Source organism: Alexandromys fortis, unplaced genomic scaffold, assembly GCF_014885135.2.
Source record: "Alexandromys fortis isolate MF-2015 unplaced genomic scaffold, M_Fortis_MF-2015_v1.1 scaffold_41, whole genome shotgun sequence".
Classification (NCBI taxonomy): domain Eukaryota; kingdom Metazoa; phylum Chordata; class Mammalia; order Rodentia; family Cricetidae; genus Alexandromys; species Alexandromys fortis.
In genome coordinates this window covers 921313-946052 of record NW_026067923.1, presented here as the reverse complement: position 1 = coordinate 946052, position 24740 = coordinate 921313, and the positions used below count along the sequence as shown (strand labels likewise).

Sequence of the window (24740 nt, the reverse complement as noted above, 5' to 3'; positions counted from 1 at the left end):
CTCCATTCTTAGACAGCTAAGAACCCAAACCCTGGGAGAGGCGGACCAAGGTGGGCTTGGTCTTTCTGTATCAGTTAATGTAATAGAGACAATCTCAGCTCACAGACCAACCTGAACTAGCCACACACCAATTGAAACTCTGTTTCCAAGTGATTCTACATTGTCACAAGGACAATCAACGCTGACCACCACACACAGCTAGCAGGTCTCCAGTATAACTTAGTTCCTTCAGTGATCCACATCTTGCCAGTCGCTGTTTCCAGTTATGCATCGCTGTCTACTCTATCTGTGTGCTGCTTCGCATTGTACCTGAAGAGAATGAAAAAGTTGTTCGTCTGTGCGCCCTGTGGAGTCAAATGACTGTAATGAGAACTAGTAAACTGAACAAATCACAGTGATTAGCGCTGCAAGGAGCCACGGGGGATGAGTGGGTCCAGGCCCTCTGTTCCCCTGGTGAGGAAACTGAGGCTGTGGGATACTGTTGCTCCTGGGCTTCATGACATCCAGCACTGGCAGTTTCCACTGGTTAAAGTTTAGCAGCTCTCTTGCAAACAGCTTTGTTCCAGGACACACCTGCTGGGCTCCTACCTCAGCTCAGCCAGCGCAGTTATTCATATGTGAATGACACCATCCATCTATCTTAGAAACCAGTGTTCACCCCACAGGCTCTCAGAGGCTGCTAACAAGTGTCCCCCAATTTCACCCACCTCTGTGTGTGTCTTCGCTCCTTGACCTTTAAGACTTCCTGGTGCCAGAGTGTCTGCAGCCAGGGAATCAAAGACCCTTGGAGAGGTAACCCGTGCTTAGACGACGTGAAGACGACGCGGTGAGTTATTAGGAAAAGCCAGCTAGGTGCCCCAGAGCCCTTCCTCATCTGGAAAAGGCCTGAACTATATCCCAAGAATAAACACAAAGCCTCAAGACCTAAACACAGGATGAGTCATAGGCAGAGCTAATACTAAAAGCTCCTACCTCCTGCCTGCCACTCCACACTCACACGCCATCTGCCCCCCCCCAAAGGCTCCCACGTGCCTCACCCAGAAGACTCAACCACTGTCTTTGAAAAAGATGAAAGAAGGAGATAACTTCCAATGAAAGATGGGAATGAAAGACAGAGAGGTAAATAAAAAAGAGAAAGAGTTAGATATTTAAGTCCTAGAATTCAGTCCCGCGTCTGTCTCAGCTTCCTGGCGGGCATGACAGCAAGAGCACCGCAGCACCGCACTTCAAGGTCTTGCACCGCACTTCAGGGTCTCGTGTTTTAAGAGCGCCTGGCCCGGACAGCGCCCTGTGATCTCTTTGTCGTTCTCTCTGGAGAAGTGAGTCCGGTGGGAAATCCTGACTACCAAGGCACCTTTTATATTTTGAGAACATCTAAAGCTTATTCTTTGGTTCACGGTCAAAGTGTTTTTTTTTTTTTTTTTTTTTTGTAAGCACGATGTCCCCTCCCAAGCTGGCTGCGCGGTCTACTTAAAGAGGATAAATCCATTTTGGTTCCCATTCTCCGTCTGCTGCTACTGCCCTTTCTTCACAGTCCCCATCCAGGCCCCACTGTTTCGGCTCAGCCTCAGAGCATTCTTGGAATATTTCCTGAGCCCTCTCTGGTTACCCAGGCCCTTTCCCTCCCTAGTCTTACAGAGCTAGTCACTAGGATATTTTTGCAATCTACTACACTCAGCGGGGCATATAATCCTTGGCCATGTTATCTCAGGCACCCCAGTAAGAATCCCTTGACAAATAAAGTAACCTGAGTCAAATTAAATCCTTGTTGATTGATTGGCCTGAGTGAGTGGCTCTCAGCCTGCTCTCCCTTCTGTCCAGGCTGCCTGTGGCAAGAGACATTCTTGCATATCTGTGGCCGAACTCAGGGCCTCCCTGCCTGTTGTTTCCTAGGCCCGGTGATAGCATCCACTTCCCTGTCTGAAGTCATAATTCCGTGAGCTTATCTTTTTCATGAAATCTGACAAACAAAACCTGTGGGGGCTTAATGTTGTACACTAGCACATGTATGTTAGGTCCCAGGATTCTATACATGATAGTTAATTTTGGCTTCTTTTTTTTTTTTACGTGTGAGAAAAGAGAGGGACCCCCACACACACACACACACACATACCCCAAAAGGAGAAAGGGTTTGGTTTTCAGTCCTTTTCTTAATGTATAACTGGCTCAAATGTCTTTGTGGTTTATCTTCTATATCATCTCTGTTTTGTGGACTGGAGTGTTGTTGTTGTTGTTTGCTGTTGTTATTTTTACAATTATTTGTGCGAGCACATGTGAATATGCGCGCACATGCCACCGCCACATGCGTGGAGGTCGGAGGACAGCAAGCCAGCAGGAGGTGTGTCCCAGAGATAGAACATGGTTCCTTGGGCTTAGTGGAAAGTGCTTCTCCATCGACCCTCTTGTTGGCCCCTGGGCTGGGAGATTTGTTTTTCCAAATCATTGTGCCGTATTAAGACTACACAATCTGGTACCTTGTATATTCTTTATCAATAACAATTGATGAGCTAAGTGAAATCAGTTATTATTATTTACTTTCTATTCTCCTCCAATATGAAAGGAATTAATAATGAAATAGGCCAGGGCCACTTTAAAAAAAAAGTTAGCCATGTGAGTATTTCAAGGCAGAATTCATCATAGAAAAGCTGCATTGTTCTGCATCGGTCTTGTCAGAAGGTAGCCATTTCCGGGTCTTCTCATCACCCGGCAAACCCTGCACTGCTTCTCACTGCTTAACGCTGTGAGTTTTAAAAGTTGGAATGAGTTGGTTCCATAACCGTGAAAGACACCTCAAAGTAAAGACTCTATCCATGTGGGAGAGTCCCTGTCCCTAGGATGCCAAATGAGCAATGAGCTCTTGTTTATAAGAAGGAGGGTTATAGAACAGACAAACATGGAGGTTTTGTAGGCTCTTCTGCAATCAGGAGAAGGGGGAAGGGTTCAGAACAAAGCAGGGGTCATCCTGGAAAAAACCAGGCGGCTTTGATCTTCCTCCTTGCCTAGAGCAAGGTGAAAGGGGAGTCTGTAGTCAGTGTGATCTGTGTATTTAAGCTAAACAGCGCTCTCAACATGTGTGGGCAAGCATGAGGGCTATTCAGCTGGTGAGAAATGCATGCCCCAGATTCCGTGATCAAATACACCAGTGTAAAACAAATTTCCTTTCCCTGTAGGGTTAACTGTAGAGAACCAAGAACTGCTTAAAGGGAGTGTTCAGAGAGCACAAAAATGCCAATTTGGCAGAAAAATAAAACCTCAGAAATTGTGGGCATTGAAGTAAAATTCTTTCTATCTGTCTCTCTAGATTTGCTCTGCTTCCTGGCCATGCAGCAACTAGAGCATTCAACAGATCTTGGGGACAGTGACTCAGGAAGATGCCCTCCCCCCAGGAGAATGAGGGAGAAGACTGGGTGAGCCCTCCTGGGTATGGGTCCACCTCTCAGCTATGTGGGTGAGTTTCCCCAAGAGCATATCTTTGCATGGTTTCCCCCAGTTTGGGTAAAATAACTCCCTAAAACTTAGATTAGATGGGCCTCCCGGTACTGACTCAGCTGCTGCAGGGATGGGCCTCCTGGTACTGACTCAGCTGCTGCAGGGTTTCTCTAGCATGACTGGGACAGTCCTTGTAGTACATTACCACATCCAGGGGGCTAAGAAGTGGCACTGTAAAAGTGATTTAATGTCAATTGTTTTTTTAAAAAAAATACATATTGAAGTCTCAAGAAGCTGTGATCTTACCTGGAGTTGGTGTTTGGTGGCTCCTGCTAACTTCCAACAGGATCTAAATGGGGAGAACAAAAAAAAGTGGCAAATTTCTAAAGAAGCCCCCACGCGGGGTATGACAATGGCAACAGACACTCAGTTACAGGAAGCAGCCACGCAGTCAGTGAGCAAGGTACAGAGTGGAAGCCCAGTACTCCAAACCCTGCTCTCTGGTCAGAGGTGGAAAACTATGGGGCAATGGTCTGTACCCTGTCACTTGTATTTTAATAAAACTCTGATTGGCCAGTAGCCAGACATAATAGGTGGGGCCACCAGGCAGGAAGTAGAGGTGGGACAACAAGAACAGGAGACTTTTGGGAAGAGGAAGGAAGCAAGGTAAGAATGCCTCATTGCTAAAGGTACCAAGCTTGGCTAACATAGACAAGAATAATGGGCTAATTTAAGATGTAAGAAATAGTTAATAAGAAGCCTAAACTAATAAGCCAACCAGTTTATAATTAATATGGTACCTCTGTGTATTTCTTTGGGACGAATGGCTGTGGGACTGGGCGGGACAGAAATCCCTGCCAACAGTGGAGCAGCAGGGCGCTCCCATGCAGCCTCTCTCTGTGTTGGCCAGAGCTCTGAAATCCTTGACTCGATTCAGGGCTGGACCAGTTGGATGGAATCCAGGTCAGGCTCCGCCACTGGGGAGTCCAATAGCGCCACCACAACTGTACACATTGTACACGATCACATGGCCAGACTGGCACCTAGTCCAGGGCTCTTGCTTGCGGGGTCAACAAGCCTCCTAGGACCTGTGTTGGTGCCTTGAAGACACCTTCCTGTCAGCCTGCAAAAGCGATCTCTATGTGTTTAGGGATGCCCATTCAGGAAGCTTATGTTGCCCAAACCTCACCACCAGGCAAATTCTCAAGCTTAGACTTCTGAGCACACTCCACAGAATCATGGGGCTACTGAGGAAAGTCTGGTCATCTGCTTCACAGTGTTCAGGACAAGGTCATTACATCTGCTTCTGCTGGATTGAAACAGTCCCTCTGAGGAGAAGGAGGACGGCTCAGGGAATTCACAGGAAGGTTCCGAGTCTCAGGAGGATCCCACAAGATTCAAAGCTGCCCCTCTGCGTGCCCCGAATTCATCAGAGCGGCAGCCAGGAAGAGAAGTCACTTCTGTGGAGCTGCCAGCAAATTGCACACTTGTATGGCACCGTTTCTTCTGTCTGCTGTCCCCCTTTGTAGCTGAGTTACTAGGCCTTTATGCCCACATCTCCAGGAAAGTCAGTGCAGCACAGAGGCCCCCTTTACTGCTCAGGAGACAGTTGCTTGAGTCAGAAAAGGGCCAATGTATCCCTGCACCAGGACTGGCAGTTGGACACTGAAACAGGTTTCTATCTTAATTCTTCCCCTTGCACCAGCCACAGGACTGTCAATAAATAGCAGTGGGCCAGGTTCTAGGTCACTCTCCTCTCCTGTTCTCGTTCCCTCAATCTCCCGTACTGTGCTCTCTTACGTCTATCCCCCACCACACACACACATTTTCTCCCAATCTCTGCCTTTCCTCTGCGGATTCTGGGACTCACTGTGGCCAGACCTCCCTAGTCATGTATTTCCCCCTTCATGGAATTGACATTGCTTCACTGCATTGCAAGAAAATGATGTCATCGTGTGGGGCCCTGCTCCATTTCCGGGCTTTTAACCCGAGTCTCCTGACCTTTCTCGGCTGTCCTGCTTGGACAAAATGAAACACGTTGAAATGGACAGGCCAGCAAACCTCAGCAAGGCCCCTGTGTCTCGAGGATGCGGCTAAGTTCTGCAGCTACATTAACGACCCAAACACCTTATCTGGGTGTCACATCTGGGACACGGCAAGAACCCACGTCTGTAAAATGGAGAGGAAATAGACTTCAGATTGTGCCTGCAGTTTCCTGGCCAGCAGCCCTTTCTTCCCCTATACTGGGTTTAATTACTAGTGATAATGCTCAGTGAAATTCGGCCTCCGCGCATGTTTTTTTTTTTTTTTTTTTTTTTTTTGGTCTGGGCTTTGTATTAAAGTCTGGGCAAAAACTTAAATCTTACACACTGCACTTGTGTCTCCATGTCGCAGGGCGAGTGAAACCCCAGCCCGAGTGATGTTCTGGAATAATTTCCTGGAATGTCAAAGGCTGCAATTGCCCTGTCAAGAACAACTCTGTTCTCGCAGGACTGCAGAGAGCCAGGCTGACTGCATCCTTCTCCTCTGGTCTAAGTTTTTCTCCTCCAGGAAGCCACTGCTTGCAGATCATTTGCATACAGCCAATGAGAGTTGTCTCCTGTTCTGTGGAGGTCTTGGAGATTGTATGACGACATCCTGGAAGAATCTCAGCTGGGGAAAGGGGATTTTCCCCCCCTTTCCCTAAGCCCCATTTTAAATAGTTTCCTTCCCACAGCCCATGTGTCCACATTAAAAGTGAGTAACCCAGCCCATTTTCCTGCCCCCGACTCCTGTCACTAGCTCAGGAATCTCAACAGCTACACTCTGAAACAAAGGTGCCCTATATATTCGTTCCAGTCTGTAAACTAGACGGTTTTGGCACACAGGGGGAGAATTAACTCTTTCATTTCTCCCAGGCAAGGGCACAGTAAAATGCCTGCTCTTTTCCTCGTGACCAGAATGGCAAGCACTAACCTGTTGATACCCAGTGTAGTTCTTAGCGTTATGAACGGGGTTGTGGTTAACCTAAGACATATGCTACTGCACTGTACACATGATACCACAAAGACTGGATAAATTTCCAGGCCACCAAATTGTGCACATTTTCCTCAGATTTTCTTCCCTCAATTCTAGAAAGCAACTTCTGAACTGTCAGGTCTTCCAGTGCTGTGATAGCAACCAGAGATCTAGCTTGTTGATAAAATGCCCAAAGGCCACCTTAAATTATTTCAGCCCAGAGAGGGGCATAAATAAGAAAGCAGGAAGTATGCACATGGATGAGCAGGGTGTCCAGGGCTTAGGCGGACAGTCAACTGTTTAATTCAGACATTAGACAAACATGAAGTCCCTACGTGTGCAACGGCCAGACCCTGGCTAAAAATCTTATCTTAACGAGTCGAGGCGGATAACAGTGTGTTGAAGACTTGGGACCTGGAGGCATGTCCTGGATTGCTAGATAGCGCTGTTTCAGCTCTATGCCCTTGAACAAGTCATGAAGCCTCTCCCAATCACAGATACTGCATCTGTGAGATGAAGGTGTTTATGTCTTGTGTCTAAAATGTTATGTCTAAAATGTTTACTCAGAACTTTTTGTTTTCAAATGAGTGGAATCCCTCCTAGCTGATGTTTGAAGACATCTACTAAAAGTGTTGAATGAAGTCCAAACCCTTATAACTTAGTGTGTGTGTGTGTGTGTGTGCGTGTGTGTGTGCGTGTGTGTGTGCGTGTGTGTGTGCCTGTGCATGTGTGTGTGTGTGTGTGTGTGGTGTATAGGCATGCATGTGTCACACAACACATGTCTGGAGGTCACAAGACAATTTTGTGGAGTCCTCTCCTTCCCCATTAAGTGCATTCTGGGAATAAAAATTGGATCAGCTAAATGGATCCCTGAGCGATCGATGTCACCAACACTGGGTGTTTCAAGAATCTCAGGTGGGTCGGGCTTTCTGCTGTGCACTTTCCTGCTGGAATCTCATTGATTTCTCTCAGTGAGACTCTGAATTAGCTGCCCTCATTATCCCCATTGGACTATGAGGAAGTCGAGAGTCTGTCCTAAAATGCAGAAGGAGGAAGTTTGCCCATGCCGGGTTTTTTTCATTCTAAAGCTCTGTCAATTTCCTTTCCCAGAACACCTGTGTGTTCCAGACTGTCCTGTGTGTCAGAATCATCACAGGAGGGCTTCCTGGAGCTGATGGCTGGGATCTGACTATTCCCAGTTCCTGCAAGTTCCCAGGGCTGTAGAAGATACTCAACTGGGTCACTGATCTCAATCCAGCAATGAGTTGAGGTGAGCCCCAAACCAAGAGCAAACACACAGACGCTAAGAAGCACCTTTCCGATTCAACTGTCTTGTAGTCAAGCAGTAACTGCATGCCATGCCTTCTTGGCAAAGACTCTAAGAGGCCGTACAGATCTTGGAGCGTTTATTGAGAAATTGGCCTAACATGTATCTAAGGTTCTTTGAATCTACAAAATGTATTTTGTTTGTATGGTTGGGTTTTTTTAAAAAATTGTAATTTAAAAATTATTTATGTGCATGCTAATGGGAGTTTAAACAGTACCAGTGGGAAGACAGCAGACCTTGTGTGGGAGCTGGTTCCCTCCTTCCTTGTGGGCCGCAGGGGTTGATGTCAGGCGGGCAGGTATGTCAGCAAGTGTCTTTCCTGGCTGAGCCACCTTGTAGATCTGCTTACAGCATTGTTCACACAGGGTCTCATGTAGCTCAGGCTAACCTCCTACTCACTATGTGACAGAGATGGCCTTATCCTCCTGCCTCATCTCCCAAGTACTGGATTACATGGGTCACGGTCACACCCAGTTTTATGGGGTGCTAGGGATCAAACCCAGGCCTCATACACGCTGGAGGTGAAGTGGAGGACCAACGGAGGGTCCTTCTTAGTTTGTAAGTGGGTTGTTCTTAGTGCTATAAGCAAGAACAGAAAGGCAACTACTGGGGGGGGGGGGGGGGGGAGGTTTCCCTGAAGGCCGCAAGTCCACATTTTATGTCCTGAAGTTTTTGAGCCACATTGGTGGTGGTAAAGAAGAAAAACTGAGAGAAATGTCCCTTCATTTATGTGATATGGGATTGCCATCAAATGAGACTCCACTCGTAAAATAATGAAAATGAAAACAAATCATTTATTGGCTATAAAGTTATATTTCATATTTCTATGGAAACAATAATATTTCCATTTCAACACCATAATATGTATATTTTTAAAATGTTAGTGGGAGGACCAATGTATACAGTTGTTTCTATTTTATTTCAGAAGAACATGGTGGGGGGGGCAGTTTAAAGAACACAATTACTTTGTAAATATTTCAAAATAATGACCAGAAATTAAGGTTAATTTAAGGGGAACCCAACTCCAAATTTATTGTCCATTCTTCTGACCCTAGAAAGAGAAGAAGGAGAAGAGAAGTATTTAATTGTACAGTTTATCAAAGAAAATACAATTTTGCTTCTGACATTTAATTTAGTCATTTTTCTGTCCCAGAAAGCCCTGGAGGATGACACAGATCCCAGCACCACGGAGCCAGTTACGGATTTAAGAGGCACCCACAGAGAGAGCCACATGGCTGGAGTGGCGCAAGGAGTGTCAGCAAGGTATAAAAAAGAAATACACGCGCAATCAAGACTCCGGCAGGAGTCTTCTGGTCATTTCTTCTGGTCATTTGCTGTTTGTGTTGTCTGGATTGGCTTGGGGCTTTTCAAAACCCAACAGGAGATGAAAGGGAACTTTCGGAAATCTTTAGTTGGGAGCCAAGAACTTGTATTTGGTTAGAAGGGAGGGAAGGGAGCGAGTATTTCTTAAGTACTGCAGGACCCTGCTGGCCTCCTTGGTCTCACATCAGAAATGATGTCATTTCTCAGGGGCTGAAGATGGGGCTGGCCCTGTTTTCCAAAAAGGAAAGTAGGCTCACGTGAAGCGATTTGATCCTGAGTTACTAAAAGCTGCCTGGACACCCAGATGGGAAGGGTGAGAGGAGAGGATTAAACCCCAGTCTGTCTGAGTGCAAAAGTGCCGAAGAATGGCTAGGTAAAAAGCCAGGGAAGGCTGCAGGTGCTTGTAACCCTTGCATTCCTTACCTGCCTGTTAGCCTAGCCACAAACAGCCAACTTCTAGTTCAGTGAGAAATGAGACACTTGACGTGATCGGTTCTATCCCATACGTGCGAGTACACACACACACACACACACACACACACACACACACACGCACACACACATGCAACGCACAAGCACATACACTCATATGTAGACATTCCCCCCACACACACACACTGCCATGGAGCGTTGGCTTCTCTGTGCACCTTTAATAATGCTAGCACAAGTCTGCAGACAGCCACTGTCCTTGGGTAGAAACCCAAGCCACTTTCCCTTATATTCCTTCCTGCAGATGTTTCTTGATTGCATGGCCATAGCAGATTCCCTGTAGCATGAAAATTGTTTTATGTCGATTGCGTTGGGGTGGGCTACTCAGTCTAGGGGTTGTAACCCACCCCGCAATCAAGTTACTCCAGGGTCTCGGAGGGGCACTACCTGGAAGGGAATGAGCTAAGACAGAAGAAGGAGGCCAAGCAGATTTGTCAAAGCCTCCGTTTATTAGGGACGGGTTACAGTTTATATATGGTAAGGAATGGGGGGTAGGGCAAGGGATCTCGCAGCGTGGTTCCAGTCACGTAGCTAGGTTACTTTCAGAGGTTAGGCCAGAAGTCACAAGTTGCCACACCTGGTTCCCTGGATAGCTGGAATGTGAGGCGGGTTCTGCTAACAGATAGCTCTCTATCAACAGCTTAATTGGGTGTGGGGCAGGTTTTCTCAATAGAACATAATTATGGGTGTGAGGTTCTCTGCAGACTCCCCAGGATGATTCCTGTAATGATTTCTAGAGGGGAAATGGCTCCTGACAGTTTTAAGACTTAAAATATGACTACTGTAGGCTTAAGTGAGATTTTAGCTATAGCTAGGAAGGTACAAAAATGGAATTTAATGTTTGTCCTGCTTTCCTTTGACCCTATGCTCCTGTCTTGCTTTTCTGGCCCCTTTGTTTGTCTTGATAACCATCTACGAATACGCTGTTCTACTTTTTAAATGATATGTGTTATTTATTGTATGTCTCTCCTGCTAGGAGGTGAGCTGTATTTTTGGTGTGTCCAGCACATGTCAAGTGCTTAAAAGAGGGACTGGGTCATTTTTTTGCAAGGAGCCACTTGATGCATATTTTAGGTTTAACTGGTCGCATGGTCTCTGTCACCGATATTCTGTCTCTCCAGGTGAGAACAGCCTCAGACAGGGGTGGAGGTTTTCTCATAGGACTTTCTCTATGGACGTGGAGATCTGTGTATGATGGAACTTTTAAGTGTCATGAAATTTTGATTTTTTTTCCCTCCAAATATTAAAAGAATATAAGTAACTTTGTTGTTAAGTAGGGTGCTATAATTTCAGAAAGTGGGATTGTGTCTTGGATTTTGTAACAATGCTAAGAGAGTACGCAGAGGAAGAGAAGTGGCTGCACTGGACCCTAAAGACTGGGTGTGGCGAACCTCTTTCTTAATGTCCAGTGTCTTCATATTTGGTGAAATGTGTCTTTAAAATTTTAAAGGAAGGTTGAAAATTAAATTCATTTATTTACATTTATTTAGTGTGTATATGGAGGCGGAGACACACATGCCACTATGTGTATATATCAAAGGAAAACTTCTGGGAGTTGACTCTCTTCTATCCTGTGGGTCTTGGGGATTGAACTCAGGTCAGTAGACTTGGCAGCAACCTTCACCTACTAAGCCTTCTCTTGGGCCCAGAAATTAGATTTGAGAGTTACTTTTCTCTAACCAAATCTATAATAATAATAATAATAATAATAATAATAATAATAATAATAATTAGAATTATTTTTAGCTTAAATTCAAAACTCCCCAAAAGTCAGTTGGTCTTCTTTAGCCCCTGGGTTGTAGTTTGCTGTCCCCTGGTCTAGAAACTAGTGCCTGGAACATAGCAGGTGCTCAGAAAACGGAGCGCACTGTGATTGGTCCAATGGCAGCCCCACAGGATTCCTATTGATAGCCAGAATAGCAGGCTCTACACTGCCCTCCAGTCTGATGTCTGCATGAGCTGAAGGGACCTCGCACACACCCACAGGCTGAGACGACCTTTTCCGATGTCGTCTACAAAGAAGCCATGTATCATTACATTGTTCAAAAGTCTAGTTTAATTCCATCTGAGACACCGGCAGCACGATCGTGTGCTTTGGCAGGGTCATGGTGCGGCGAGCCTTTGAAACCAGTACTGAGGAGGCAGAAGCCGGAAGACCGCATGTTTGAGGCTGCCCTGGACCATATTCTGAGTAAAGGCCTTATTTCCGGGCTACAGAACAAGACTGTCTTATCCACCCAAAGCAATTATTTTACATTTCAAATAGAATTGTTTGGGGATAGCTCAGTTGTTAAAATGCTTCTTTGCAAGCGTGAGGACATGAGTCCCACCTCTAAATTGTACATGAAAACAAAAAGATGTATATGGTGGCACTTGGTCATCACAGAGCTGGGAAGGCAGAGACAGGTAGATGCTGATGGCTACTAGGTAGCCAGACTGGACTACTTGGTGAAGTGAAGACTCTACCTCAAAAAACAGTGTTTAAAGTACCTGAGGATGATGCCCGAAGCCGTCCTTTGGGCTCTATATACATGCACACGCATGCAAGAGTACACATGCAAACATGTACACACATGAAAGCACATATAGAAACATGCACACAGAGAATTGTTTTCAGTCTTCTGAGATGTGTTTCATCTCAGAATACTTCTGTGTGCCACAGCTGTTTAAACTACTGCCCATTTTAATTATTTCCTTGACGTAGTTGATATAACAATACTCTTTGGAAAAAGAAAGATTAAAAGAAACACTGATGCCAAAATCAAGTCTAAAAAAAAAGCATAACAATGATGATCATTTTGACACTATGCCTCAAGATTATTTTCCCCAAATCTTCGGATTACATTTTTCTCCCTAACAGTACGCTCACTGGCCAGTCATTCTGACCTGGTGGGTGAGCTCTGGCCAGTGAGAGAGCTCGTCTTACAGGAGATGGCTGACATTCCCGAGGATGACATCCAGCGCTGTCCTCTGGACTTCATGGACACATCCACACAGAGAAACATACACATACATACATTAAAATAATATCTGAAAACCATATGCTTGCTGACCAACTGTTAAGACATAACTAGAAAGAACCATTTGTGCTGTTGTGTTGCCATTTATGAAGACTTCAAGAAGACAGATCTCAAAAAAAAAAATTCCTTGTCATTAAATCTGGCCATTTTGCTTGGGCATTTTCTTGAACTTGTTCTGTTGTTGATATTTTACTTGACTTTCTCCCTCCCTTCCTCCCTTCCTCCGTCCCTCCCTCCCTCCCTCCCTCCCTCCCTCCCTCCCTCCCTCCCTCTCTCTTTCCTTTTTTCCTTCTCCACTTCCTGCTCCTGCCTCCTCCTTTAGGTAAAACTTTGCTATATGCCCCAGGCTGGCCTCAAACTCATTCCTGGTTGTCTCAGCCTCTCAAATGCTGGGATAGCAGCACATACTGATGCATACAATTTGAAAAGTTTATTTAAATATTTTATTTTATGTGCATGGTTGTTTTGCCTGCAGGTATGTCTATGCACCATGTGTACTGAGTGCCTGTAGAGGCCAGGCAAGGGCTTTGGAGCTCATGAAACTGGAGGAACAGATAGTTGTGAGCTGCCGTGTCAGTGCTGGGTATAAAACCTGGATCCTCTGGAAGAGTAGTCAATGGTCTCATCACTGAGCCATTTCTGCAGCTCCCAACTTGAAGTTTTCAACATGCAGCCATTCCTTGGTACTCCAGAGGATTGTTCCTAAGGCTGCCCTTGGATATAAAAATCTGTGCTGCTCAAGTCCCCAATATAAAACAATGATACTTCCCCCAGAATTTTGATCTGAGATCAATTGAACAAAAGAATTTGGAACCCATGTCAACTGAAGAACAGTTCTATATTATTTGTAAAATGAATTGGATGTCAATAATATTTTGAGAACTAAGACCCAGATGAAAAAAAAAATCTATAGAGGAGACTTAGCAATCCCTAACAGTGGGACTTATTTATTTATTTAAAAAATAGTTTTTAAGCTAGATAATATCCTGGGAGTGAGAAATCAGAAATAAATCAGAGTTGAATTGCCTTGGCCTCTTCCGTTAAACTTTCAAGCCTACCAAAATATAAAACATTAGAAAAAAATGTTAAAGCCGCATCACTGGACATCTGCACGGACTGCAGAGTTAACACAGGAGTGATGGGCTGCTAGGTTCAATAATGGCTGAAGGGAAAAACAACTCATAGGCTTGGCCCTAAGCAGGATAACTATGTCATACCCCTTCCACTCAAGTTCAGGGAACATTGGCAAGTGGAGGTGAAGGGACAGTAAGAGGGAAAAGTCAGAGGACCGCTGCCCAACAGTGTCCCTGGCCGTGACAGCAGCCGTGCTGTCCTGAACAAGACCAACACAAGATCTAGCCGGCCAACATTCCAGCATGGACGAGAGGTGCTCACAAGCCCCCACCCCAACCTGAGGAGCTCCTGCTCCAGGGAAGAGAGAGTCAGTTTTCTTCATGGTCATTGCCTAAGGTCAGTTATCCCAGCTCCAGGGGATAGCCCAGTATCCACTGCATTATTAACTAGACTCAGTGAGGAGGAAAAATGAAACTGGAAGGGGTTCTGGGAGGAGGTAGAGGAAAAGTATCAGGTGCATATGATATACATTGTATTCATGAAGGAAATTACAAAAGATTTTTAAAAAACAAAAACTTGTATAGAGGGTCACAGAGACAGTTCCTGCCTCCAAGGAACTCACAGACTCAGAGAAGAGCTGAATGTACCAGGCTGTGTTGGGACTGAGGTTTGGATGGTAGCCCGAGGATGAGGGGTGGCATAGAGGGGTTCTGTCTACTGTCTTGATCAGTTTTTTGGTTTTTTGCTGTGAAGAGACACCACAGCTTAGGCAACTCTTACAAAAGAAAGCATTTAATTGGGACTTGCTTACAGTTTCAGATATTTAGTCCATTATCAGCATGGCAGGAAGCAAGGCAGCAGGCCAGGCAGACATGGTGCTGGAGAAGGAGCTGAGAGTTCTACATCTGAACCCACAAGCAGCAGGAAGGAGGAGACTCTGGGCTTAGAATGGGGTTTTTGAAACTTCAAGACCTACCCCTCAGTGCTAGGAGTCCAACAAAGCCACCCCTCCCAATCCTTTCAAATACCGCCACTCCCTTGTGACCAAGCCTACGGGGGCCAATCTCATTCACAGCACCACAGATATCAAGCCAAGGAGTAGCTAGGGAGTGATAAAAGCAGATTTGAACTTGATAGAGACCATTCTAGAATCCAGGTTCTAGAATGAACACACAGGATGTGTCCTAGGGCAACAGAAGGTGGCGTGCAGGTTTGTGCAGAACCTGAGGTAGCAATCGGCCATGTAAGGAAACAACGGAGACTCTTTAGGTGGCATTGTCAGGATTTGGTAGCTGACCTGAGGTGTAAGGTGCTGGCAGAAAATCAGGTCTCCAGCTGCACCCTGTGTCACGAGTGCTGGGAACTCAGGAGGAGGTGAAGAGGAATGGAAGCCTCAGGGGAGATCTCCCGGGCCCAGCAACATCATGGGGCTCAGTTGATGCCTCAGGGAGGTGTCCAGAAAACCGACAATTGTATGGCTCCTTAGAACCGGAGAGGGGACTCAGTTACAGAATTGGAGGTGTGAGGCCAAACAGCTTGAAGGCTGGTAAGGAGGCCACCGTCCTAAGGGGTGACCTTAGAAGGGGAGACTGGGAAGAGGTTGTGGAGAAAAGAGGGAGCCATGGACTGATGCAAGGGCATGGAAGGGTGGTGCTCGAGGCAGCCCCTACCTGAGCTCTTCATCATGAAAGAAAGGGAAAACAGTGATGGTTAAGACAGTCAATATGGCAGGATCCAGAGTCACCTAGCAGACAGACCTCTGGACATATCTGTGAGGGCGTGTGTAGAGAGAGTTAACTGAGGTGGGAGACCCACCCTAAACGTGGGCAGCATCACATCATGGGCAAGGGCCCTATGCCGGGTAAAAAGGAGAGAAGGAGAGGCGCTGACACTCATCTGTCTCTGCTGCCTGGCTGTAGGCGCAGTGTGGCCGCCACCTCATGCCGCTGCTCTGACTTCCCCATCAGCCCCTCAAGCTGGGAGCCCAAACCAACTCTTCCTCAAGCTGTCTTGGTCGGGCATTTTGTCATAGCAACAGGAAAAGAAACACATGCATAAATCATTTCGTAATACTGAGTTAAATTAAGACTCTTACAGCCCACGGCATTGAACACTAGATTTATTATGAGTTCAAGGGCAAGGCACTGTTTGTATGGACTATGTAAACAACTTAAGTCTGGAGGATTCCGGGACTCTCTGGCTGGGCTTGCTGGCCTTGGCTTTCTCTTCAGTCCTCACAATGACTTTTGCTTGGTGTTGAGAGACTTGGAACTGTTTACCTGTTAAGATTACGGCTCACATTGAAGTCGATCACTCAATTTCACCTCTCATGATCCTTTTCGCGGCTGTGTGCATCTCCTGTCTCCACGGTAACTGTCGCTGAGTCCTCTAGACGCCACCGTCTGAGTACTCTCTGGTGCTGAATCTTGGATGTCCACCTGAGTGGGTTAAAGGTCGCTCAGAAAATTTGCAAATCATACTTCTGGGTATGGCTGTGAGGTGTGTTTCCAAAAAGAATTGGCACATGGGTCAGTGAATCCAGGGGAAAGACCTGCACTGAAGGTGGGTGGTACGGTCCAGGGCAGGGACACTGATGGAACAAAGCAACGGAAGAAGAGAAGCCTGTGCGCATGCTCCGCCCTACTGAGCAGGCGCCCTAATTGTGCTGCTGTCGGACTCCAGACTTTTGAGCGTTCCACATGACTTGGACAGCTGTCTTTCCATGGGGCTGGAGGACCTTCAGGCTCTTCCTGGAGCTGGGTCTTTGGTCTTGTTGTTTCTGAGGCTTCTAACTGCTCAGACTCATCAGCTACTGCTTTCTCTAGCTGTCTAGCCTTGGACAGCCGTTGTGGGATTGGACTGTTCAGTAACCTTACAAAGCTGTCTTAACATGACATGTAGAGTCTGTTGGGTTTGTTGCTCTAGAGAATTCTACATAATGCAATCTCTAAGATGGGTGTCTCCTTCCCTGATGCTACAAGTCAGTCCTATACCAGACACTGCAGTCCCCCACCTGGCCTCTTGCTTCCAAGTCTCCGGTTCATTTTTCTCCGTCAGTCACTAGAACGCAAGGACACAGTCTAGCTGTCTCCCTCTTTATTGTAATTTGCCGTGAGTGGACAGTGGAAAGCGGGTATGAAGGATGACTATCTAAGTAATGCTTGAGTTTATGAATGTGGACATTTACAAGAAGGACCATCTTCCTAAGGTTAATGCCTCTAAGGTAAATGCTCTTGTCAAAGAGGCTCGGACTATAGCCCAGCCCTGGTGCCACAGCCGCTTTTCCCCTTGTGGCATGAGGCTGCCCTACGGTATAAGAGAGGAAAGGAATACCTGATTTTTCATCCATTTCATATTGTGGGCGTTTCAGGGGGGTAGTACTGGGCATTCATTTTAGAGGTTTTTTTTTTTTTTTTTAAAGATTTACACACACACACACACACACACACACACACATATGTATGCATGTGTGTATGTCCTGTCTGTCTCTTGTGGAACTGGAACTACAGACAGTATGAGTTGCCTGATAAGGGTGGTGAGAGTCCAGCTCAGGTCCTCTGGACGAGCTGGAACTACTCTTGACTCTGGAGCCCTCTCTCTTGCCTTTATTTTTAGTTTTTTTAAGACAACATTTTGCGCTGGGCGGTGGAGGCGCACACCTTTAATCCCAGCACTTGGGAGGCAGAGGCAGGCGAATCTCTGTGAGTTTGAGGCCAGCCTGGTCTATAAGAGCTAGTTCCAGGACAGGAACCAAAAAGCTACAGAGAAACCCTGTCTTGAAAAACCAAAAAAAAAAAAAAAAAACCAAAAAACCAAAAAAAAAAACCAACAACATTTTGCTATTATAGAGCAGACTGACTCAAATTCATGATCCTCCTACACCAGATGCGTGCTTATTGGGATTGCAAGCACGCATCACATGGCTAAGAAAAACATGTATATGTATATATGCATATACATTTGAATTGAAATCTAGATTCTACACATGAAAGAAAACACACAGAATATTGTTGTGGAAGCTGCGGGCTGCATTCTTGCGGCCCGGCTCCTAGATACTGGCTAGTTTTACCCAAAATAACGACACACAAACTGTATTCATTTAAACACTGCTTGGCCCATTAGCTCTAGCCCGTACTGGCTAATTCTGATATCCCCATCAACCCATCTCTAATAAACTGTGTAGCACCGGTCTTACCGGGAAAGATTCAGCATGTCTGACCTGGCGGCTTGCTTCATCATGTCTGCTTCTGAGAGGAGCTGCATGGTTTCTGAGCTCACTTCCTCTTCGTCCCAGCATTCTGTTCTGTTTACTCCACCCACCTATGTTCTAGCCTATCAGGGCCAAACAGTTTTTTTATTACTTAACCAATGAAATCAACAGATTGATATATGACATTCCCACATCATTTCCCCTTTTTCTGTTTAAACAAAAAAAGAAGGCTTTAATTTTAACATAGCAATATTACATATAACAAAACAGTTATCAAGCAAGAATTACAGTTACAATATTTATATCTATTTTATCTTTTATCATAACAAAGAAAAACAACTATAACTATCTATCTATTCTTCAACTGCATCAAAGACTCCAGAAGGATATAATATTACCTAAGTAAACAAGAAATAAGCAATTCTGAGTGGGGTGAGATGGGATTTGAGAAACAGCTTAAATTCATGTTTCCTCGATGGCTAAAGACACTGGGTACCTTTTCAAACATTTATTGCATATCTGTATTTCTTCTTTTGGAGACTGTCAATTCATTTCACTGGCCCATTTATTGATTACATATTTTTTGGTGTTTAAGTTTTTCATTTCTTTTTATATTCTAAATATGAATCCCTTGCTTGGTGCAAAGTGGACAAAGACTGTCATTCTGAACATTCTGTTGATTATGTAGGGAAAATATTTTAAAAGAACATTCCTCCTCTTCTTCCTCTTCCTCTTCTTCCTTGTCTTCTTGCAAATAAACTGGAGACTATTCAATAATCTAGTGAAAAGTTGATTGTTTTCCCAGACAGCCAACCCAAAAGCTCTTGCAGTTTGATATGAGAGACTGGATATCGGGTAAAGAAAACTTTTTTTCTGAAGTGCTTGAAGTAAAAAAATTAAAAAGCTAAGACTGTGGTTAGAGCAACCCAGGAGCTGTGAACAGGCGTGTTCTCACGTGAGAAATGCTCTCGTATGTGCTGTGTCATGGGCTGACGCCATAACTCCGCAGCAGGATGGAGCCCAAGGACACATCAGTGTATTCAAACGGGAAAGAGTCGTGCGTTCATTGCACAAGATCAAACCAACGTCTCCTTCTCTTCTTGCTTTCACAGAGTGCTCCCCTCTGAGACTCAGGACTGACACTGTGTCTGAATGAAGTACCAGAAGGAAGGAAATTTTCATTACCAAGTCCTAACCTGGGAGAGATCTGGAAAGCTCTCTGGAGTCAGCCTGTCCTGAGCCTCTCCCAAAGGCGACCCAGCGCAGAGCAAGCACAGCCCTGCAGCCCACAGGGTCTCACCTACACCCTATGGCCAGTGTCTGGGGAGTCACAATGTCAAACACCCCCCATGGTCCCACCCACACCCTCAGGCCAGTGTCTGGAGAGTTACAGCCCATGCTCCCTTTCGCAATTTCTTCCTCCTTGACTATGAGGCATGAACTCAAGCATCCTGGGACAGCTAGCCAGGCTTTCTTTAACATCCTCTGAAGTAGGAACCCCACATGGCTACCTTCTGACTAGAACTGGATTCCCTTCTCTTTTTTAGCACCATTATAATCACCCAGGAATCTCTGTCGGGGTGACTGTGGTGCTTTCAATTTTTTCACAGTTCTAGAGAATCAAGGCCTTTGGGTTTTTAAATCGAGATTCTTACTTGTGATATGAGTATATTACATGTACATGTGAGTGAGGGCATATGTGTGCTTGTGTATGCACACATGTTTGAGTGGAGAGGTGAGCATTCTGTGTGTGCAAACCTGTGGATATTAGAGGTGAGACGCTGGGTGTCTTCCTCAACACTACTTTGTGTGTACACCTGTGGATACCAGAGGTGAGACGCTGGGTGTCTTCCTCATCACTACTGTGTGTGCACACCTGTAGATACCAGAGGTGAGGCACCGGGTGTTTTCCTCAACACTACTGTGTGTGCAAACCTGTGGATACCAGAGGTGAGGCACCAGGTGTCTTCCTCAACACTACTGTGTGTGCAAACCTGTGGATACCAGAGGTGAGGCACTGGGTGTCTTCCTCAACACTACTGTGTGTGCAAACCTGTGGATACCAGAGGTGAGGCACCGGGTGTCTTCCTCAACACTACTGTGTGTGCAAACCTGTGGATACCAGAGGTGAGGCACCGGGTGTCTTCCTCAATTACTGTCTGCCAGCTTTGCCAATCCAGCCAGCCTGGCAGGTCAGTGGGCTGCAGGAGTTGACCTGTCTCCTGTCCAGGGCCTGGTGGGTACAGATGGATACTGCTGTACCCACGTCTTGCAGAGGTGCTGGGCTCGAACTCAGCTCCTGATGTCTACATGGCAAAAGCAGTACTGACTGAGCCATCTCCCCTGTTCCCAAAGTTCTACTTTTTAATAATAATAGCAATAGCAAAAAATCCTCTCCCATGTTTTAAACATTTTCTTTTCTCCATTTCTTTCTTTCCTCCTCTCCTGCCTCCCCTAGCCCCGCACTCAGGACTGAATCTAGGGCCTCACACAGGGTGACGAGCACTCTACAGTATTATGTCTCAGGGGTTTCTATTCACTTTCAAAAGCAGGGCTTCCCTAGGCTGGCCTTGAATTCATGCTGTAGCCTTGAACTTTCAATCCTCTTCTGACAAGCTCCTGAGTAGCGGCCGTGGGGCCCTGGTTATTTTTTTTTTTCCCTGATTATTTTTTAAAGGTGCTTAATATCTATTCAAACGTATTCATTAACACTATTTTAGATTGCGATATGATATTCTACAAGGATATTTCATGTTAAAAGGTGAAACTGTGGGCGTTGCAAAAGGCAACAGGTCAAAACTAAAGGTGGTTGCTGCTGTGAAAACTGAGCAAGTGTAGCTGTCAAGGACCCAGTCCTCCAGTCTACCCAGCCCACCCACGCTCACTACAAGAAACACTCGTCTCATCATTTCCCCTCACAAGCTGCTGCCATCTTTGGTGTTGACCCCATGGGTTAAGTGAAATGCAAGCATCCTAAGAACAAACATCAAACGCTCCCCAGTGGGAAGCCTCAGAAGGACTGCCATTCAGGAGTGAGAGAAGCAAGCCTGTGCAAGGTCACAGGATTGATGACACCCTGCCTGATAAGGTACAGTGATCAGGGGCTAGACCGAGCCTGCAAGAGTCAGACGGGACAAGAGTCCAGATTCTGCAAGAGTTTGTGGGGCCAACTCAGTGTGCACATCTGTGAAACGGGCACATAAACTTCTGAGTATTGAGGGACAAAGAGGCAAAGCACCTGGACTGGGCCTGCAGAGGGGACACAGCTAAGGTAAACAGCCCCTACGGTCACTCTCCTGTGACCAGGCTGGTGTCACCTTTCTTCACAGAACTTGAGATCGCAGGCGTTGGAGTACCCTGTATCATGACTGTCTGTCCTCTTTCTCCTCTCCTCCTCCTCTCTTCTTTCTCTCCTCTTTCCCCCTCCTCTCTCTCCTCCTTCCCCACTCCTCTAACTGTGGCATGTGTGTGCGCATGTGTGTGTCTGCGTACATTGTCACCCATGTGTGCATGTGAAAGCCACAAGTTGATATCTGCTAGCTTCTTCTATGTCTCTTCACCTTGCCCTTTGACACAGATCCTGGAGCTCCTATTTCTGCTACAATGCCTGGCCCATGTGCTCCAGGGGTCAGCACTTTAACTGCCAACCCCCCCCCCCCAGCTGTCTCCGCAGACCTGTGACTATCGTCCTAGATTCTGATTTCTCTACTGACTCAACTGAAGACAACACAATCAAGAGGGAGAAATGCAGTGGATTCTGACTGCTACCCGGCTCACCTCAGCCCTGCTGTGTCTGCCTAAGAGGATTGAGTTCCCAGTGTTCCTACAAAGATCTTTTTGGCGTTCAGTTTCAGGCCTCAGACCCTAATGCAGGAGTTAAAGCTGAAGCCCCTCACTCGTTCCTGAAAGCAAACCCAGTTAAACTCACTGAACCAAGAAAAAAACTAAAAACATGAAAGCAAAAGGGGGTCAGTTGGGAGGAGGAAGGGGTTTACTGGAAGTGGGAGGGAGCAAGAGAGGTGATGGGGGTTATGATCAAAGTGGGCTTTACACGTATAAAAACATCACAGTGAAACCCGGGAGTAATTACTGTAAATAATTACTGGATACTCACAAAAATTTGAAAGTAGCTTCAGGTGAACCTATTTCAAAGTTTATTAATAATCGCAGGGCTGGGGAGATGGTTTGAGGGGGAGGTTAGGGTGCTAATGTAGAGACAGGCAGATCCCTGGGGCTCATGGGCCAGCAAATCTAAGGAGAGAGGAGTTTCAGGATCAACGAGAGACCTGTGCCAAAGGATAAGGTGGAGAAAGGCGCTAGCAGACATCAGCCACATATGTGCACACAGGTGACAGATCCTGCACATGCGTGCACACACATTTACAGACGCCCTGTGTGGTGGACCATACCTGTTCTCCCAGCACTGCAGAAGCTGAGGCAGGAGAATTGCTGAAAGTTCCAATCCAGCACCATCTACATAGAGAGATCCTGTCTCAAAAATATATCCCTCCCAATGCATTTATATTTGTAATGAGGCAGAGAATTCTACTCAAGATGTGGGCCACTGCGTGGTGCCTATTTGTCTTCCACTGTGAAAAAGAGCTGCCCATTAATGAATATTTCACTCAAGTGTCTTTAAATTGTGCTTGCAGGGTTTACCAGTGTCTTTTATGTGAAGCAAACAGATCTCCATTCAAAAAAAAAAAAAACTAAAGCCACCGTTCACATGACAAGGGGGGAATGTTTTCCTTCCCCCTTTCATTAAAAAAAAAAGCCATAGGGCTGGAGAGATGGCTCAGTGGTTAAGAGCGTTGCCTGCTCTTCCAAAGGTCCTGAGTTCAATTCCCAGCAACCACATGGTGGCTCACAACCATCTGGAATGAGATCTGGTGCCCTCTTCTGGCCTGCAAGCATACACACAGATAGACTATTGTATACATAACAAATCAATCAATAAATAAAAAGCCATAAACATAACAAAAAATAATGAAAGAAAAATAAAAGGAGCCATCCCACTGGGCAGGGGAGGGGGAGGGCAGCTGCAGGGAATATCTGCAGGGTGCCAGAAATCCTTCATCTTACTTTCTCATAACTTCATTACATACTGGACCAAGGACACAGACAGTTTTAGCTGTGGTGTTTCTGGTGTTCTGTCCTACCTAAACTGTGGGTGGGACTGTGTGAGGAAGGTGGTCTGTCCTATTTGTAGCCCAGAGGCCTTCCCACCCAGCCACTGAAGTCAGAATGACTGCACACGAGTTTTCACGTTTCTCAGAGTCTCCAAATGCTCCGTGCCTCTCTTAATCATTTATTTCTTGGGGTGATTTGCTTGGGGTTGAACTGCCCTTTGTCCATGCAACCTGTAACAAGATGACCTCAAATCTACTAAAGACAGCTGTGGAAGAGCGAGGGAGATGTGGTGCCCGACTCCTTTCTGAAAACATGTATCTGCACTTACAAGACAAACCCTCAGAAGGATGTAGCTCTGGTTGTTGGAGAACAAGTGTGCCCACCCCACACACCATGTATTGTCATCTCCCTTCAAACACGGTCTTCTTCAGGTTTCTGTGTTTATCAAACATAATTATTATTTCCCAGAGAATTGTGTACATTTACAATGTATTTTGATCATTGTTTCCTCTTTTTAAAAGACAGAGCCTTCTGACTCTCACAATTGTGAGATCGTGCATTCTCCTGAAGAGCAGTGATGTTCAGAGTGAAACTTACAACTGCCACTTTAAAGCATTACCAATGTTTCATGTGTAAGAAGACAAAGTACCAGCCAGGATCATGTTTTATAATAAGTATCATAGTTCAAAGGAAAATTTAGGGTGTTATTAGAAAAAATAAAAACAAAACAAAAACTCAGTCACTTTCTAGCAACACAGTCTGGTAGTGTGGGACAAGTCTATATTCTGTCAATTATATTTTAAATAAATGCTGATTGGCTGATAGCCAGGCAGAAAGTATAGGTGGAAAAACCAGACAGGAAGTAGAGGTGGGAAATGAGAACAGGAGTATTCTGGGAAGAAGGAAGCTCTTTTCTCAGTCCTGCCCAAACCACAGAAGAAGCAGGATGTGACCTGCCCCACTGAAAAAGGTACTGAGCCATGTGGCTAACATAGATAAGAATAATGGGCTAATATATGTTATAAGAGCTAATACAAAGCCTGAACTAATGGGCCAATCAGTTTATAACTTATGGAGACATCTGTGTAATTTTTCTTTTGGACTTGCCAACTGTGGGAACTGAGCAGGACAGAAACCCCAACGAGCAGGCCCTCCTGTTATAGAATGGCGCCCAACGTGGGGCCAATCTGTAAGAGGAACAAGTAGGCTGCTTGTCATCCCAGCCGCCCAGCTAGTTTATACCTGAAATAATTACACAGAAACTGTATTCATTTAAACACTGCCTGACCCATTAGCTCTAACTTCTTATTGACTAGTTCTTACATCTTGATTTAACCCATTTCTGTTAATCTGTATATTACCACGTGGCAGTGGCCTACCAGGAAAGATTCATCATGCCTGTCTCTGGCAGCTCCATGGTGGCTCTCTGTCTCCTGTCTTCCCAGCATTCAGTTCTGTCTACTCCACCTACCTAAGTGCTGCCCTATCAAAAGGCCAAGGCAGCTTCTTTATTCAACCAATGAAAACAACACATACACAGTCAGGCGAGATGGTTCAGTGGTAAGGGTGCTTGCTGCCAAGCCTGAAGACCCAAGTTCCATTCCCAGCACCCACATAGTAGAAGGAGGGATCCGACTTGTGGAAGATGTCCTCTGACCTCCACAGACACATGGAGTGTATTACAATTGCTGTGGGCACCTGAGCAAAAAAAAAAAAAAAAAAAAAAAAAAAAAAAAAAAAA

The 24740-nt window shown here is 45.7% G+C and overlaps 1 protein-coding gene, 1 long non-coding RNA gene and 1 other non-coding gene across 5 annotated transcripts in view; 2 read left to right on the top strand and 1 right to left on the bottom strand.

Moving 5' to 3' along the window:
* Window positions 1-1008: 1008 nt before the first annotated feature.
* On the top strand, window positions 1009-19198 carry LOC126501467 (uncharacterized). Its single transcript, XR_007591682.1, has 5 exons — window positions 1009-1119; window positions 3302-3448; window positions 7537-7696; window positions 8907-9016; window positions 18982-19198. It is a non-coding gene; the product is annotated as an uncharacterized lncRNA (long non-coding RNA).
* Tmem212 (transmembrane protein 212) overlaps window positions 8565-24740 on the bottom strand; it is a 33318-nt gene continuing 17142 nt past the window's right edge. The window contains exons 4-5 of one of the 3 annotated variants that reach the window (XM_050142137.1): window positions 24536-24697; window positions 8565-8804 (exon numbers count right to left, since the gene is read on the bottom strand). In XM_050142137.1, coding sequence (XP_049998094.1) covers window positions 24554-24697 — 144 coding nt within the window. In that variant the 3' untranslated portion in view covers window positions 8565-8804; window positions 24536-24553. Of the gene's footprint in view, window positions 8805-19265; window positions 24698-24740 lie in introns of those variants that run through there. The other 2 variants (XM_050142138.1, XM_050142136.1) reach the window with 2 other exon arrangements.
* On the top strand, window positions 10825-10999 carry LOC126501478 (small nucleolar RNA SNORA81). Its single transcript, XR_007591687.1, has one exon. It is a non-coding gene; the product is annotated as a small nucleolar RNA SNORA81 (small nucleolar RNA).